This window comes from Corapipo altera, unplaced genomic scaffold, assembly GCF_003945725.1.
Source record: "Corapipo altera isolate COAL_440 unplaced genomic scaffold, ASM394572v1 45, whole genome shotgun sequence".
Taxonomy (NCBI): domain Eukaryota; kingdom Metazoa; phylum Chordata; class Aves; order Passeriformes; family Pipridae; genus Corapipo; species Corapipo altera.
Genome location: NW_020884877.1, coordinates 25,779,029 through 25,792,538, shown reverse-complemented (window position 1 = coordinate 25,792,538; position 13,510 = coordinate 25,779,029). Strand labels below are relative to the sequence as shown.

Sequence of the window (13,510 nt, the reverse complement as noted above, 5' to 3'; positions counted from 1 at the left end):
CACTTTACTCCATGGCCAAGCAAAGCAGTGAGGATGCAGCAGCCTCAGAGATGAACACAGACCTGCAGCCCAGGAGCAAACTGTGTGCCAGAGACTGCCCTGCACCTCGAAGAGGGCAGCACATGGTGGTGGCAGCATGGATGAGGAGGGCTCTTCCCAGTACCTACCAACAGCTCCTGCCTGTGGATTTGGGTGAGTCACTTTGCTTTGCGAAATCAAAATCAAAAGTAACACAGAGATGCCAAAACGCAAAATACCGTGGCAAGGTCTGCAGGGGTGAATTTTACAGCATGTGAGCAAAGAAACAGTGAAGAGGTAGAAATTGTGTCCCTGGGTGTGAAAAATGGATCAGGGAGGAGGCAGGGGCTGGAGAGACTGCAAGGAGGCTGCAGCTGTCTTCTCCATACCATCCCAAAAGCATTTAGTCTTCAGCATCCCTCATCCCACCATCATTTGTTTGTCTTTACAGCTCCTCCTGATTCTTTCCCTTCTTTGACTTCAGTAATGCACCATCACTAAGGTATCATCTTGGTGCAAGTTACTGTGTGTTTCATTACTACAAAGTCCTTAACTTCCCCTCTCTGGGGATGGATCTCCAAGCTAACACTGCACATGAGATCTTCTTGACTACATGTGGAGGTTTACTTGTGTTAGGAACAAAATGTCCATCTCATGCCTAACAGTGCTATAAAGCAGAGATGTTGAATAACTCCCGGTTGAGACTTTCAGGATCCTGCCCAAGGCTCCATGGACTCCAAGTGAGAACACGAGAACAGCTGAATTTCTTAGCTGTGGGATTTTTTGAGGAACTGTTCAAATTACCACATCAGAGTTCTCAGTAGTCTATAAAAACTGAGCAGATAGGAAATGCATATCAGAAAGTATATCAAATCAGGAGACAGAGAGGAAATCCCTTCAGTTCTTTATTGTCCATAATCGGACAAGTCTTTAGGTTAGCTACAAGAAATTTGTCATGAAAATTAAAGAAAGATACGGGGAAGATCAAAATTTGAGTGATATGAACAGTCTCAGTATTTCCGACAAGATTGGGTTTGCCTCAGCTTCTACCACAACCTTTCAGATAAGTGGTAAGATTTCTTTTTATTAAATGGATTTTATCTGGTCTAAAACAACAAATAAAAATGAAATATTGCATATTAAATACTTTCTACAGTGATTTTGCTAGTAAATTAACTGCCATTTAAGAATGGAAGTTTGTCAAAATGTCCTTTCTAGCCAAAAGCTGATGCTGATCATCAGAAAAAAATTAGTTATTTTCCTGTTTTAGAAAATGCCTAATTTTCTTGAGTAAAACTTTCATGTCATAATAGTTAAGATACTAAAATCACCAGACCCAATAAAAAATGTACGTTTATGAATTTTAGCTGAGTATAAATATTTCATTGCTGACTAAACCATTCTATTGTAAAACCAATTAAAACATTGTACTCTTTTAAAACTAAGACTTTAAACTCCTGATTACATTACTTTGAAAAAGAAAAAAAAATTCAATTAAGGGTAACTTACTGAGTGTCTGAAGTAGTTATTAATGCTTCAGAAATACTTTTTTTCTTCCTGAAGGGCAAAATTTGACAAAGCAGTTTATTTCTTTTACACTTTGCTGATAATGATTTGTTTTACATGTTATGACTTGTCTCCATTTTTTCTTCAGTTCAGTTTATTATTGATTTTTCATTAGTTTTGATGCATACATGCATCACTGTTAGAATCACAGGTATGCAGCACTCTGGATGGAGAGGGCATTGCTTTGAGCAGTCTGAATGCTGAATGGCAGCCTGGGACAACTAAAAGCAATGGAAACAAGGTGTTTATTGATGCAGAGAGGGGAGAACCACCACATTCATACCTGTTATAGGCTGGATTAAGTCTTGATGGAATTGAGCTGGTTAAACTGGCTAAGGAAAAGACAGCCAAGTGAATTGCAGTGTAAAGCCCAGAGGAGAGGAAGGCAGCCTGCCTTTTGACAGGATCGAGCACTCACAGAGGGGTCTTTCTGCTCCCCATCGCTAGAAAACACTGCTAATTTATTGTGGCCAAACCTGAAAGGCTGGAAGCAAGCAGAGTTTGTAGGGGAGAAAGTGTGTGGGAGGGTGCCTACCCTACTTCTGTTGTTTTTTAGAGCCTCAAGGCCAGAGGAAGCCATCCACATGCTGCGCTCCAACGGCCCTTGGCATCTACCTGCTGCTGCTGACGGCCGGCCAGGGGCTGCTGGTGTACAAAGGTAATGCTACAACCTTACCATGGGCTTGGCATCAAAAGAGAGCTTTGCTGGTTGCTCTCGGGCCATGGGCAAGCAGGAATGAGCACGCAGATCGGAAACCTCTGAGGGAGCACGGAGACTCCTCCGCACACTGGGAGGCAAAGCAGCTGCTGCAGGAAACTATTCCCCCACCCCAGACATGTGCTTTGCATTCGCAAAAGCACTCCCGGCTGCACTCCTGGCTGTAGCAAGGACTGGCACACGAAAATCACCTCCCTGGTTCAAACAGGGGTGGTCTTTATCCCCAGGTGTTCTCCCAGGTGCTGAGGAACTGCTCTGCCAAACAGGCATTTCCCAGCCAGACCGGACAGGGAATATTCACTGTATGGGCTTTTTGTTTCCTCAGTGTTTAAGATGGAGAGAGAGATATGGAAATTTCAGGAGCAAAATACCTCCTATACAGAAGAGATTCTGAAGAGCTCCTTTGCCAACGGTCTGATTTCGGAGAGAAGCTCTGCTGAGTACTTGGGACAGGAAGAAAACTGGAAGAGAAGCGTAGAAGAGGAAATTACCATAATCAAAAGCAGCAATGCAAACCTGATGATGATGGTGAGCAACATCACCCTGGTTGCAGGTATGGCTCCATTCCTCCATGCTAGCTCTGCAGTGGAGAGACCTGGCTCCTCTGCACCACTGCACCTGGCTTCTCTGCACCACTGGCAAAGCTGTGCCAAAAACCTAGTTCAGATGAACCAGTAACTAGGGCAAGATTTGGTCTTCCTGTCTGTTAGTGATGAGCCAGTGCCCATGGTTGGAGTTGGCTCCAGACCCTCTGGCCGGGGATCTGGACACACCTGGAGGAGCTGGAGCACTGCCCTGTGCAGATCCCCGGATCCCCTCTGCAGTTCCACATGGGGCTCTGGGATCGTCTCCCCTCCTGTAATTTGTAGATTTGGACTCTGAGTTTCCTCTGAAAGGGTGGTATCTTCAGCCCAGACCTCAAGCCTGTCAATCCCATACTGCTATGCTCCTCACTGAGCACTGACTACTGAAAAATATCCATTAAATATTTCTTTCAGGTCCTCCTGGACGCAAAGGAGATCCTGGTCTCCCAGGTATGTTGATAAATGAGCTGCAACTTTTCCTTTTTAAATCTTTCTCTTTATTTCATCTAAGAGACTTTAAGTGAGGATTTGGGATTTCAGTTTCTAGACCCAGACCCTACCCAATGTGCACACACCCAAAGCCCTGGCCATGAGGAGACCTGCTGTACCTTTTGACTGATCCTCCAGGAGCCTTGGCTGGCCCGAGTGCTCCCGCAGAGGTTGGTAACCACCACGGAGGAGCATTTTGTCTCTGCCTCCTCACTGACACCCCACCAGAAAAGCTCAGGGGTGATGGAGCAACTGTACCTGATCATTATCTGCAGTAACCATCCCAAATCTCCATGTGACACAAGAGAGGACCAGTGAGGGAGTTTATGTGCATCCCACAATCAGCAGATAGCTGAGCTTTCTGCCCCAGACACAGCAATTCATGCTGTCCAGCTTACTCCAGGACAACTCAGGGAGACCTCCTCAGTCCCTGCCCTGTAGAGCCACAGCTGAACAGTGCATGTGACAGAGATGGGACCTTGCCCACCCTGTCCCTAGGAAAACGATGGCACAGGCTTAGGAATGAGCTGGGCACAAGGGCTGCTCTCCACAGCCATGCACAAGCTGTTGCCCTGGGTACCTGGGGCTTGGGTAGAACTATATCTGCTGCAGGAGATAAATGTCTCCAGACTGTGAGGATGCAGCAAGTCCTGATCTGATGTTGGCTCCACTTTGAGCAGAGGTCGAACTAGGCAACAGTTTCTACGCTTCTATGATGATGATCTAAGATGCAGCCCCTCTCGGGTCAGGTCTGTGGCTCATCCATCCCTACTTCTTGGCTACACTGATGAGCTTTTCTGAAAAAAAAAAAAAAAAAATTATAATTTTTTTAAAAATCATGTTTTCATATCTTCCTGGCTTCACTTACAACATTGAAACAGCACCTCCTGCCAAACAGTGTTTATTACACATCAGAGCCCAATAGTTCAGTGCACTTTCATGGAAGACCTCCCCAATGGTCCCCATGAGCTGGGCTTGGCTAGATGACAGCTGGCCCCTGCCCAGCCATGCACTCAGCTAAGCTCCAAGGACTTTACCCAAGCGGTTGTGCTGGTCCCTGCCAGCTGAAGATTGGTGACCAAAACTGGTGCATGAAGGATGATTAAAAAATTCATCTCTTCTTCTCAACCATTACTGGGAATAGATGATGCGTGTCAGCTGATATATGTATTTTATATCTCAGGGCTACGGGGACCACCGGGGACAAAGGGAGACCAAGGAATCCAGGGTAAGGCTTTTCTGAAATCTGAATTACTTCTATGGATGGACATAAAGTGGCTTTATGGATGATTTTATGGGGAATCTTGCCCTCAGTGAACGTGTAAGTAAGTAAGAATGTCATTGAAGGAAATATAAGCCCATATAGAGCTAATGTGAGCAAAAGCAAAACTTAGCTGGAAAAAAAATCTTATTTTAAAAGTCAATGTGCAACAGTCACAGTGGGCCAATTTCACACTGTCAAGTGCATGGAGAGGGGAGTTTGGCTCCTGCCTGCGGATGAGCTGTATGTTCTGCTGCTGGCATTCACTAGGCACTGCATCCAATGGAGCATCAGAAAAGTGGTGTTGTCCTTGCAGGCTTACATGGACCACAGGGCGAGAAGGGGAGCAAAGGAGCTCCTGGTCCTGCTGGTTCAAGTGGTGTGCCAGGAGTGAAAGGAGAAAAAGGACAGATGGGAGTTCCAGGTAAGACTTCTTCACTACTTAAGATTCTCACATGTATTTCTGTTTAAACTCATTCTACATGAAACACTAGAAGAAGGCTTCATAGGTCAGTATTTCATAAAAATCCACATAGCCCTGACCACATAGCCATTGACTGGCTTGCCAGTCATTGAGTGTCCTGGATAAACAGGACACTCAACCTGATCTGAAGGGGTTTGATTTCGTGTCATGTTTCAGCAAAGCTCCCAAAGAAGGGCTGGGGGAAGGGGTCATGCAAAATGTTGACTCTGCACCATGGAAGATTTTTATAGAGTGACCTTTTTCTAATGAAGCCACAGATATTCAATTATCAGCCTATCTATCACGCCTAGATTAAAGCAACAATGTTTGCAGTAGGATTTTCATGATATAAAATAATACAATATAATTTATATGCACAAGCATGTGGATGTTAGTCGTCATTTTAGTGAAACTTCTTTCTGAGAGCTTTATATCTTACATAAGTCTGACTTTATACACCTTAAGTAGAAAAGTTATGCAATGTGTTTCTCCCATGTAACATGCATTAGTGGGCATCTCCAGGATAGCTGTTACTCTGTGGTCCCACATGGGCTGAAAGCAAGATAGGAAAAGAAAGCAGATGATGTGTGTGGTGCAGAGCAGGGAGGACAGTTGGACAGATTGATAAGAGCTTCCTCAGATCTTCCATCAGATCCCATATGCACCAGTGCACTCATTAGCACAAGTTGCTCCAGAAGAGAAAAGTGATTGCAGAAGGAAACCTAAAGGCAAGAACTTCGGGATAATTCTAGAGCAGAAAGATGAAGGAGATGTAAGACTTTAAGTGAGGCACTGTTAAGTAATTGAGCTCTTTTGGAGCATGCTTATCACCTGCTGAGAGAAGAGAAGGCTAAGGGGAGATAACTCTGGAAGCACAGGAATGCGCTGTCCTGTATCTCCACTGTGGCTAGGAGAAGGGAAGGATGCAGACTGCAATAAAGGATATTTAACTAAAGGAGAAACCATTGTAGTGGTAGGGATAGCTTAAGGAATAGACTGGAGAGGTATCACAGCACCACTGCAAGTCTTTAACAGCAGGTCAGACAAATATCTGCCCAGACAGTCTGACAGAGTCAGAGGTAGATCCAAAAGACCAGCCCTGTTCTTCTGCAGCTTTACAGGAATGCCACTGAATGATGGCAAGTGTGAGGCCAAACTTTGTTACTGGTGTGGCTAGACAGAGGTGCTCCACAGGCTGCAGAGACAATTGTTTGTTTTTTTTTTTAATTTATACATGTGTACTGTGCTGTTTGATAGGTGTCCAAGGACAGAAAGGTGACACAGGCAAGAAGGGAGACCCTGGGTCACATGGACCCACAGGTCCTCAGGGTCAACAGGGAGTCCCAGGACTACCAGGTTTCAATGGTAAGTGCAGAGGCCATAGTGTGACCCACCATCAGCACTCACATGCTGTGGTGCAGGGCTGCCCTAACTGAAGCATTGGGCTAAGCCTTGTCAGCACTGATGTCAGGATGTTGTTGCAGGTACCACAGGGAAGCCTGGACCTCCTGGGCAGAAAGGAGAGGCAGGTAAGCAGTACAGAAGGTGAAGGTTCTTCTAGAGATATAGGACTGATCTCTTTTAGATGGTGCTTCATGACGAAGAAAACTGCAGCCAGCCTAGATCCCAGCCTGGGTAAGAGATGATGATTAGATGAAGAAACCATGAAAATGTTCCAACATTGTGCAAACTCATGCTGCAGCCCTGGCTGCCTCATCCAGGCCCCACTCACTGTGCAGTGAGAGGGAAAGAAGGGTCTTGAGCTGTGGAGGGCGGTGTCTCCTTCCTGATGTGTGTGCTCATGCAAGGGTAGATATTGGCTGCTCTGTTAGGAAAGCACTTGTGCATGGCAAGTCTGACAGACGCAAGGACCTGGGTCCATACAGCCTTTCACTGCACAGCATCACTCCCTGCTGCACTAAGATTAGTGCTGCCAGAGGAGGGTTGCGATTCGGACAGACCCAGCATTTGTTTTGCCTTCATAAGGTCAGCTCAGTCTGTACAGTGCAGGGGATGGTGATTGAACTGTCTTTCTTCTTATGTCCTTCAAGTTTTGTTTTACATTTCATATGTGCTGCTTTCACTCAACCTCAAGGTGTACCTGGACGACCTGGAACTGTGGGAAGTCCTGGCCCTGAAGGCAGATCTGGTCAGAAAGGGGAGAAGGGGGACCAGGGGCCCAAAGGTAGCTCAGGTATAACACTACTCAAACCTATAACTCATTGAGCTCTTAGTCTGGCCTCACTTTGTATGATGGCTTCACCCTTACTGATTTGTTTTTAATTTTAGGAATAGCAGGCACTGATGGACTCAGAGGTGAAAAAGGAGAACAAGGAGTAAGAGGTAAAGGAGAATAAGACAGGTTTTGGGTCAACAATCCTCAATATGCAGGCATGGGAAAGGAGGAGATCAGTTGAGTCCTGTTCTTGGAGCCCCAGTGCATCCCAGGATGCCATGGCAGTCCTGGGCCTCTGCCAGGCTGCTGGGGGGTGGCTGTTTACCAGAGAGTTGTTCTGTAACATGTGTGAGGAGGTGATGTTGCCTGAATTTTTGTATAAATAGAAAATGCACAAAGCATCAGTTTAAGATGAACTAAACAACATCCTCCCTAATCTGGAGTTAAAGACAAATTTTACTGGCTAGAGGGAAGATGGGGAAGGAGGCATCCATTCTGGACTCCTCTGTAGCATTGCAGGATGAAGTGTCTTCAGAGGCCAACTTAGGGCACACAAACGAGGCCTTTTCTGTGACATTCCGTTTGAAAAAGGTCACCTCTCTGTCCCAGGCACCCAAACAACAGGGTGACATTCTGCTGTACAAACCTATTCTGGTGTACTTCTCTTGAATAAGCCCTTTAAAATCCTGAATTTATATAGTGCATGCAACCTCATGGCCTTCAGGATGTAACCAAGGTCCAAGTGCTGCACCCTTCTACCTTCACTGACAGCTGAATGACAGGGATGAGGGTCACCTGGCCCAACTTTACACGCTTGCATATGTCTGATGCACCTAAATTTACATGTCTAGGCTGTCTATATGGTTAGTGAAGGTCCAACTGGAGGAAGAGTCTCTATGCCATCAGTGGAGTTTAGGATATGAAATAAATCACCAGAAGTTGATCTACTTCAGGAGAAGATGTTTCTCCACTGCCTGTATTTTCTTTTTTGACATGGTCTGCACTGAGTATGATGTGAAATAAGACACCCAATTCAGAGATAGATTCTACAGAATAGACACCTAAACTAGATAAACTAAAATCCTGCATAAATACTAGTTTGCATAAGCTTTTATAAATGTATAAATATTAGTTTTATAAGTGTATGTATGTTTGTTTGTTTTGATGATCTTAGGTCTTCCAGGGCAAAAGGGAGAAAAGGGAGACCAGGGCCCAAAAGGTAAACCCATGTTTTACAGCATAACTTACTCTGATGATGCAAAGCACTTTAAATGCCATGTTCCACCTTTCTGCATCAATACATTCTTTCCTTGGGAAGATACAAAGGCAATTACTTTTTTGCTTTACACCCAGGCATCCAAGGCCTACCTGGTCAAAAAGGAAGCAAAGGTGATTCTGGCACTCAGGGTCAAAAAGGAGAACCGGGACCAAAAGGAGCCAAGGGAGACCGAGGATTGTCTGGTAAGACTGTTTGCCAAGGGGTCTGTGGAGCTGATGGTGCATTTGGGTTCAGGACTGTAGATCTCAGACTGGCACAAGGTGCTCTGAGATGTGTTACAGAGCTCATTTGGAGGAACTCAACAGACAGATTAGCCTTCCCAGAAGAGGAATGTGCAGACTGTCACATGTACACCCTGGGAGGTGTGCTAAAAGACATGCAAGTAAACAGATGCATTAGATTTTCTCAAATCACTGATCTTACAAAAAACTGGAACAAGCTGTGTCCCTTTTTACCTTGTGCAGAGACATCTTGCAGCATCCCATGTCATGGAGATAAATCCCAGATAAACATGGCACTCAAGAACACAAAATTGTAACCACCTAATAATGAGGCTATTTAACTACACCTTGCTAATTGCAGGACACAAAAGTTGTTCAAAAGGGCCAACACTACAGCTACTCTCGTTCTTTACCCCCCCCCCTTCCCATCACAAGGGTTTCCAAAAACCATAAGACCTGTAGTCAAAAAAAAACCCCAAACAGTAGTTATAGCAGGCCATGGGAAGCAACCAGTGCTACATATGATTTTTCTTTTAATTGTTCACACAGAATAGTAAAGGAATCCTCAGAAATAAAATAAAGCAGGTCGTAAGTGAGGCTTCTCCATGCACTCCTCCTCTGGAGCTTTGCTTCTGGAAGAGGAGAAAATTGTAACTTGGCTGGCTCAAGGACAAGCACTGCCCTCTGGGTGGGTCTCATCTTCTGGTCCCCAGAAGGAGACAAAATAAAGGCTTTCTGGAGGTAACTTTTGGAGGAAGAGCTCATTGGATTTTTTTCAAACACCCCTACTCTCGAGACCGAGATGCTGCTCAGAAATGTGGAGGACTGTTGGGAGCAACTTTCTGCTGTCCCTGGAGAACAAACCCCATGATGTAGATCTTCATTCAAGTACTTTAGGAGATACTGTGCCTGCTTCTGGAGAGCCCAAAGGCTATCAGAGATGTCATTTTACAGGTAGCAGTGGGAATGAGATACATTTTGCACATGTGAGTGGATGGGATTTTGACCCTTTTCTTGCGTCACACATTAGGAAAACTTTGCTGTACATTCTCATACTTTTCTTGCCACATTTCTTTTACATACCCTTACTCACTTCAGGGTTTTCATTGTCCACAATGGGAGGGAGTCTTCACATCTCTGACTCATACAAGTATTCCGAACAAGACAATAACTAGATTTTTTCGTAAGCAGCTGTCAAATGTTTGTTTGTTTGTTTGTTTTAATTTGGAACAGGTTCCCCAGGAGCAAAAGGGAGCAAAGGTGAAAAGGGAGAAGGTACTGGACTTTCACTTCTTCTCTCACTTGCCTTCTGGTATTGAAGCTACCTGAGATCAGGACCAACATTCCCCTCTGCTCACCCTGGCTAACCCACAGCACAGCTACCAGAACCAAGGGGTCTGTGCTCTGAGTTGCAGCCTGCTGTCTCCAGATGCAGGAGGGGGTTGAATTGTACCAGTAACCTAGTCCCACTGTGGCTACAGCCACGGAGATGGGAACATCCCTCTGGTTTGTGTGGTCACTGCTTCTGTGGTTCTTATGTCTGTATGACCCACAGAGTTATTTTCTTCTCCCCTAAACTGCCAGCCGACTCCAATCATATACGGATCGTGGGAGGAAGCAGGAGGGGCCGTGTGGAAGTCTTATACCAAGGGGTATGGGGAACAATATGTGATGATCACTGGACCTTGCAAGAGGCTGCTGTAGTCTGCCGAATGCTGGGATTCAGCCGTGCAGTCTCTGCTTTCACAGCTGGTGGAGGTAAGTCCACAACAACTTTCCACATCCCCAGGCCTGGCATGGGTGGTTGCATACAGCAATGTCACCTACACGAGCAGCAGGAGAGCAAAGAGGATCTCAACAGGGTAGCTCATTCCTCTTGGGATGAGTGAGCTACATGTCAAGTGCTGCTTGAACTGTGCCTTAAAGCTTGATTTCCAACAAGGCAACCATGCAACTCAACACATGCCCACTATTTACAGGGGTCTCTTTAAAAAAAGTGCATAATCCTTTCTCTTGACCAGCATTTTTTTTGTTTACTTCATCTTCCAAAGGCACTGGAACAATTTGGCTTGACGAAGTAAATTGCAGTGGGTCTGAAAGTTCAATTATCTACTGTTCAAAGAACAGCTGGGGTTCACACAACTGTGGCCACAGCGAGGATGCTGGAGTGGAGTGCAGTTGATGGGACACAGAAGCTGCCCTGGGAGCCGCTGCCACCTCTACTCTCTCTTGGGCTTTTCTTCATGATGCAAACCCAATTTTGTCAGGCTGTGCATATAGTCTCCTTACCAGGTCATAAAAGTATTGACAAAGAGATTTGAATTTTTCATAAATCAGTAATGGTTGCAAGACCCTCAGGTAACCTGGAACATCCCAGCTGTCACCAAACAATTGGAGCTCAGGCATGTGAGCCAGTTCACAGCTTTTCCAGCTACCTGACATCAGCTCACCTGCAGGAGCTTACAAGTGTGTGACCTCTAAGTACACAAGAGGGGAGATGGTCCACGTTAGGTTAGTGCAGTAGGAGAAGAGGCTCAGTGTGCAGAAACAGGGAGTTTCTGCAGCTGAGCTGACTAGTCCATCTTCATCACAGTAGGATTGTGAACCTGAGCCTAAACCCCCCAGGGAGTGTATACACCCAAGACAGCAGATGCTCAGAAATCATCAGATGAACTCTCTGGCATGCAAGTATAAATACTCTCCAGAAATGATGCTGATCACAGGTTAAAGTGCAAAAATAAGTGCCTGGGATCTAAGTACCGTACTATCCTGGTTTAGCATAGCCCTTCTTTTTGACCTTAGCCAAGTCCCTTGCCTTCTCTGTCAGTATTTCCTAACCAGTCTCCAGGAGCAATACCTTTTAGCTTATCTGGTGTATAAAGCTAAGCATTGAATACCTTTAGAAATTAGATGATCCAGTAAAGCAAAAGGATGACAAATAAAAAACATATCAAATCATGGTGTATCAGAAATGAATAAGCTATTGATTGGCGTTAAAATAAATAATTAAATAAATAACAAATAAACAGATAAATAAAATTACACATACATCTGTAGATGTATTAAGGAGAAAATATTGAACTGGGCTTTCCTGGCTCCTATGCGATTGATGCAATTTACTTTCAATAAATAAAGTTTTCCAATCAAAGAGAACGGCTGGGCACATCCCGACGGAATGCCAGCGGCGCGGTGGGACCTGCAGGATGAGCCGCGGGTACCGCCCCAGGACCCATCAGCCACCTACGTCCCCGCGGCCATCCCCACCCCCGCCCGCGGCTCCCGGTTATCTCAAATGCTCCTTCCCGGCACTAAGGGGAGCTCAAGGGCCGCCGCCCGCTCCGCAAAGCCACCGCGGGAGGTCCGCGGCATCGACTCGGCTCGGCTCAGCCCGGATGCTGCTCCTGCCTCCTCGTCCCCGCTGCTTTATCCCACGGGGAATCGCGGTTCCTGCGCATCCCTCTTTGCTCTGCTCTTGTGAGACCCCCATCTACGGCACTGCGTCCAGCTCTGAGACCCCCGGCATGGGAAGGACACGGACCTGCCGAAGCGAGTCCAGGGGAGACCACGAAGATGGTCTCCCAGAGGGCTGGAGCACCTCTCCTCTGATGACAGGCTGAGAGAGTTGGGGCTGTTCAGCCTGGAGAAGAGAGAGGCTTTTGCACCTTCCAAATACCTGCCAGACATCTGGAGAGGGATTTTTGATGAGGGCATGTAGTGATAGGGCAAGGGGGAATGGCCTTAAACTGAAAGAGAGTAGGTGTATATTAGCTATTAGGAAGAAATTCTTTACTATGAGGGAGGTGAGGCACTGGAACAAGTTGCCCAGAGAATCTGTGGCTCCCCCATACCCAGAAGTGTTCAAGGTCAGGTTGGGTGGGGCTTTGAGCCACCTGGTCTAGTAGAAGGTGTCCCTGCCCAGGGGACTGAAACTAGATGATCTTTAAGTTCCTTTCCAACTTAAATCTTTCTGTGATTCTGTGATCCCAGGAATGGGAGGGCAGTGGCAGCCACAGGGGCCTGGTGATGTAGCCAGAGATTTTCCATGATACCCCACATGTGTTGCAGGGAAGGACAAAAATGTGTTTTATTCTGTTAAACATCCTGATGGCACGTGCAACAAGACACCAAGCCCAAGAGCAGAGCAGTGAGCTCGGTTTGAGGACATGACTTAGGTTGTGGGAGTTTCAGTCCTCAGTAACTCCAGCTGTGGAGTTACTCCCAGTCCTCCCAGAAAGCAATTTGGAAAAAAAAAAGGAGTGGAAAATACTTTTCTGATGCAGTCTCCTGTGCCTCACTGTTTGACTGCTGAGCAGTTGGGACACTTGTGCAGGTTTTGCTGTCCACTCTTAATAGATAGAAACACATCTTCTAAGGTAAAACCCCAGATTTTGCCTGCATGTCTGAGGTGTCCCCTTGGATGGACAGCTGCACAGCTCAACCCCAGCCTCACCACTGTGGGGGCAGGATACAACTCACAGCAGTGGCATTTGGGGCTTGAAACCCAGCACTGGGACCCCAAGGCAGCAGGTCTGGAGGGCACTTTCGCTCCATGTGTCCACTTCTCCAGTCTAAGGGAAGGTCCATTGGTGCAGAAAGGGTGCCACAAATCACCATGGGATAGTTGGTGAGCAGCAAAAAAGCCTTTTGCACCTACAAAAAGATGTAGTCCTGAGGTGTGGATGCTGCCTTGCATGGCCATATCATCTCCCCCCAAATACCCAGCTCAGTGCTATTA

General features: G+C 46.1%; 1 protein-coding gene across 1 annotated transcript; it reads left to right on the top strand.

Annotated features, from left to right (window-relative positions):
• Positions 1-893: 893 nt before the first annotated feature.
• On the top strand, positions 894-11,730 carry MARCO (macrophage receptor with collagenous structure). The gene is made up of 15 exons (XM_027637240.1): positions 894-1,088; positions 2,141-2,242; positions 2,628-2,855; positions 3,301-3,336; positions 4,559-4,603; positions 4,953-5,060; positions 6,357-6,464; positions 6,584-6,628; positions 7,195-7,293; positions 7,389-7,442; positions 8,450-8,494; positions 8,629-8,736; positions 10,009-10,050; positions 10,360-10,533; positions 10,827-11,730. Exons 1-15 carry the CDS (start codon positions 974-976, stop codon positions 10,955-10,957), a joined length of 1,440 nt encoding a protein of 479 aa, XP_027493041.1. The 5' UTR covers positions 894-973; the 3' UTR covers positions 10,958-11,730.
• The last annotated feature ends 1,780 nt before the right edge of the window (positions 11,731-13,510 follow it).

What these genes read in the sequence shown, in the direction of transcription:
- MARCO (XM_027637240.1), top strand. Translation starts at nt 974, where the DNA reads ATGAAAATTAAAGAAAGATACGGGGAAGATCAAAATTTGAGTGATATG. An exon ending in CAACATCACCCTGGTTGCAG is followed by an intron (nt 2,856 to 3,300) that starts GTATGGCTCCAT and finishes TATTTCTTTCAG; the next exon opens with GTCCTCCTGGACGCAAAGGA. An exon ending in GGGAGACCGAGGATTGTCTG is followed by an intron (nt 8,737 to 10,008) that starts GTAAGACTGTTT and finishes AATTTGGAACAG; the next exon opens with GTTCCCCAGGAGCAAAAGGG.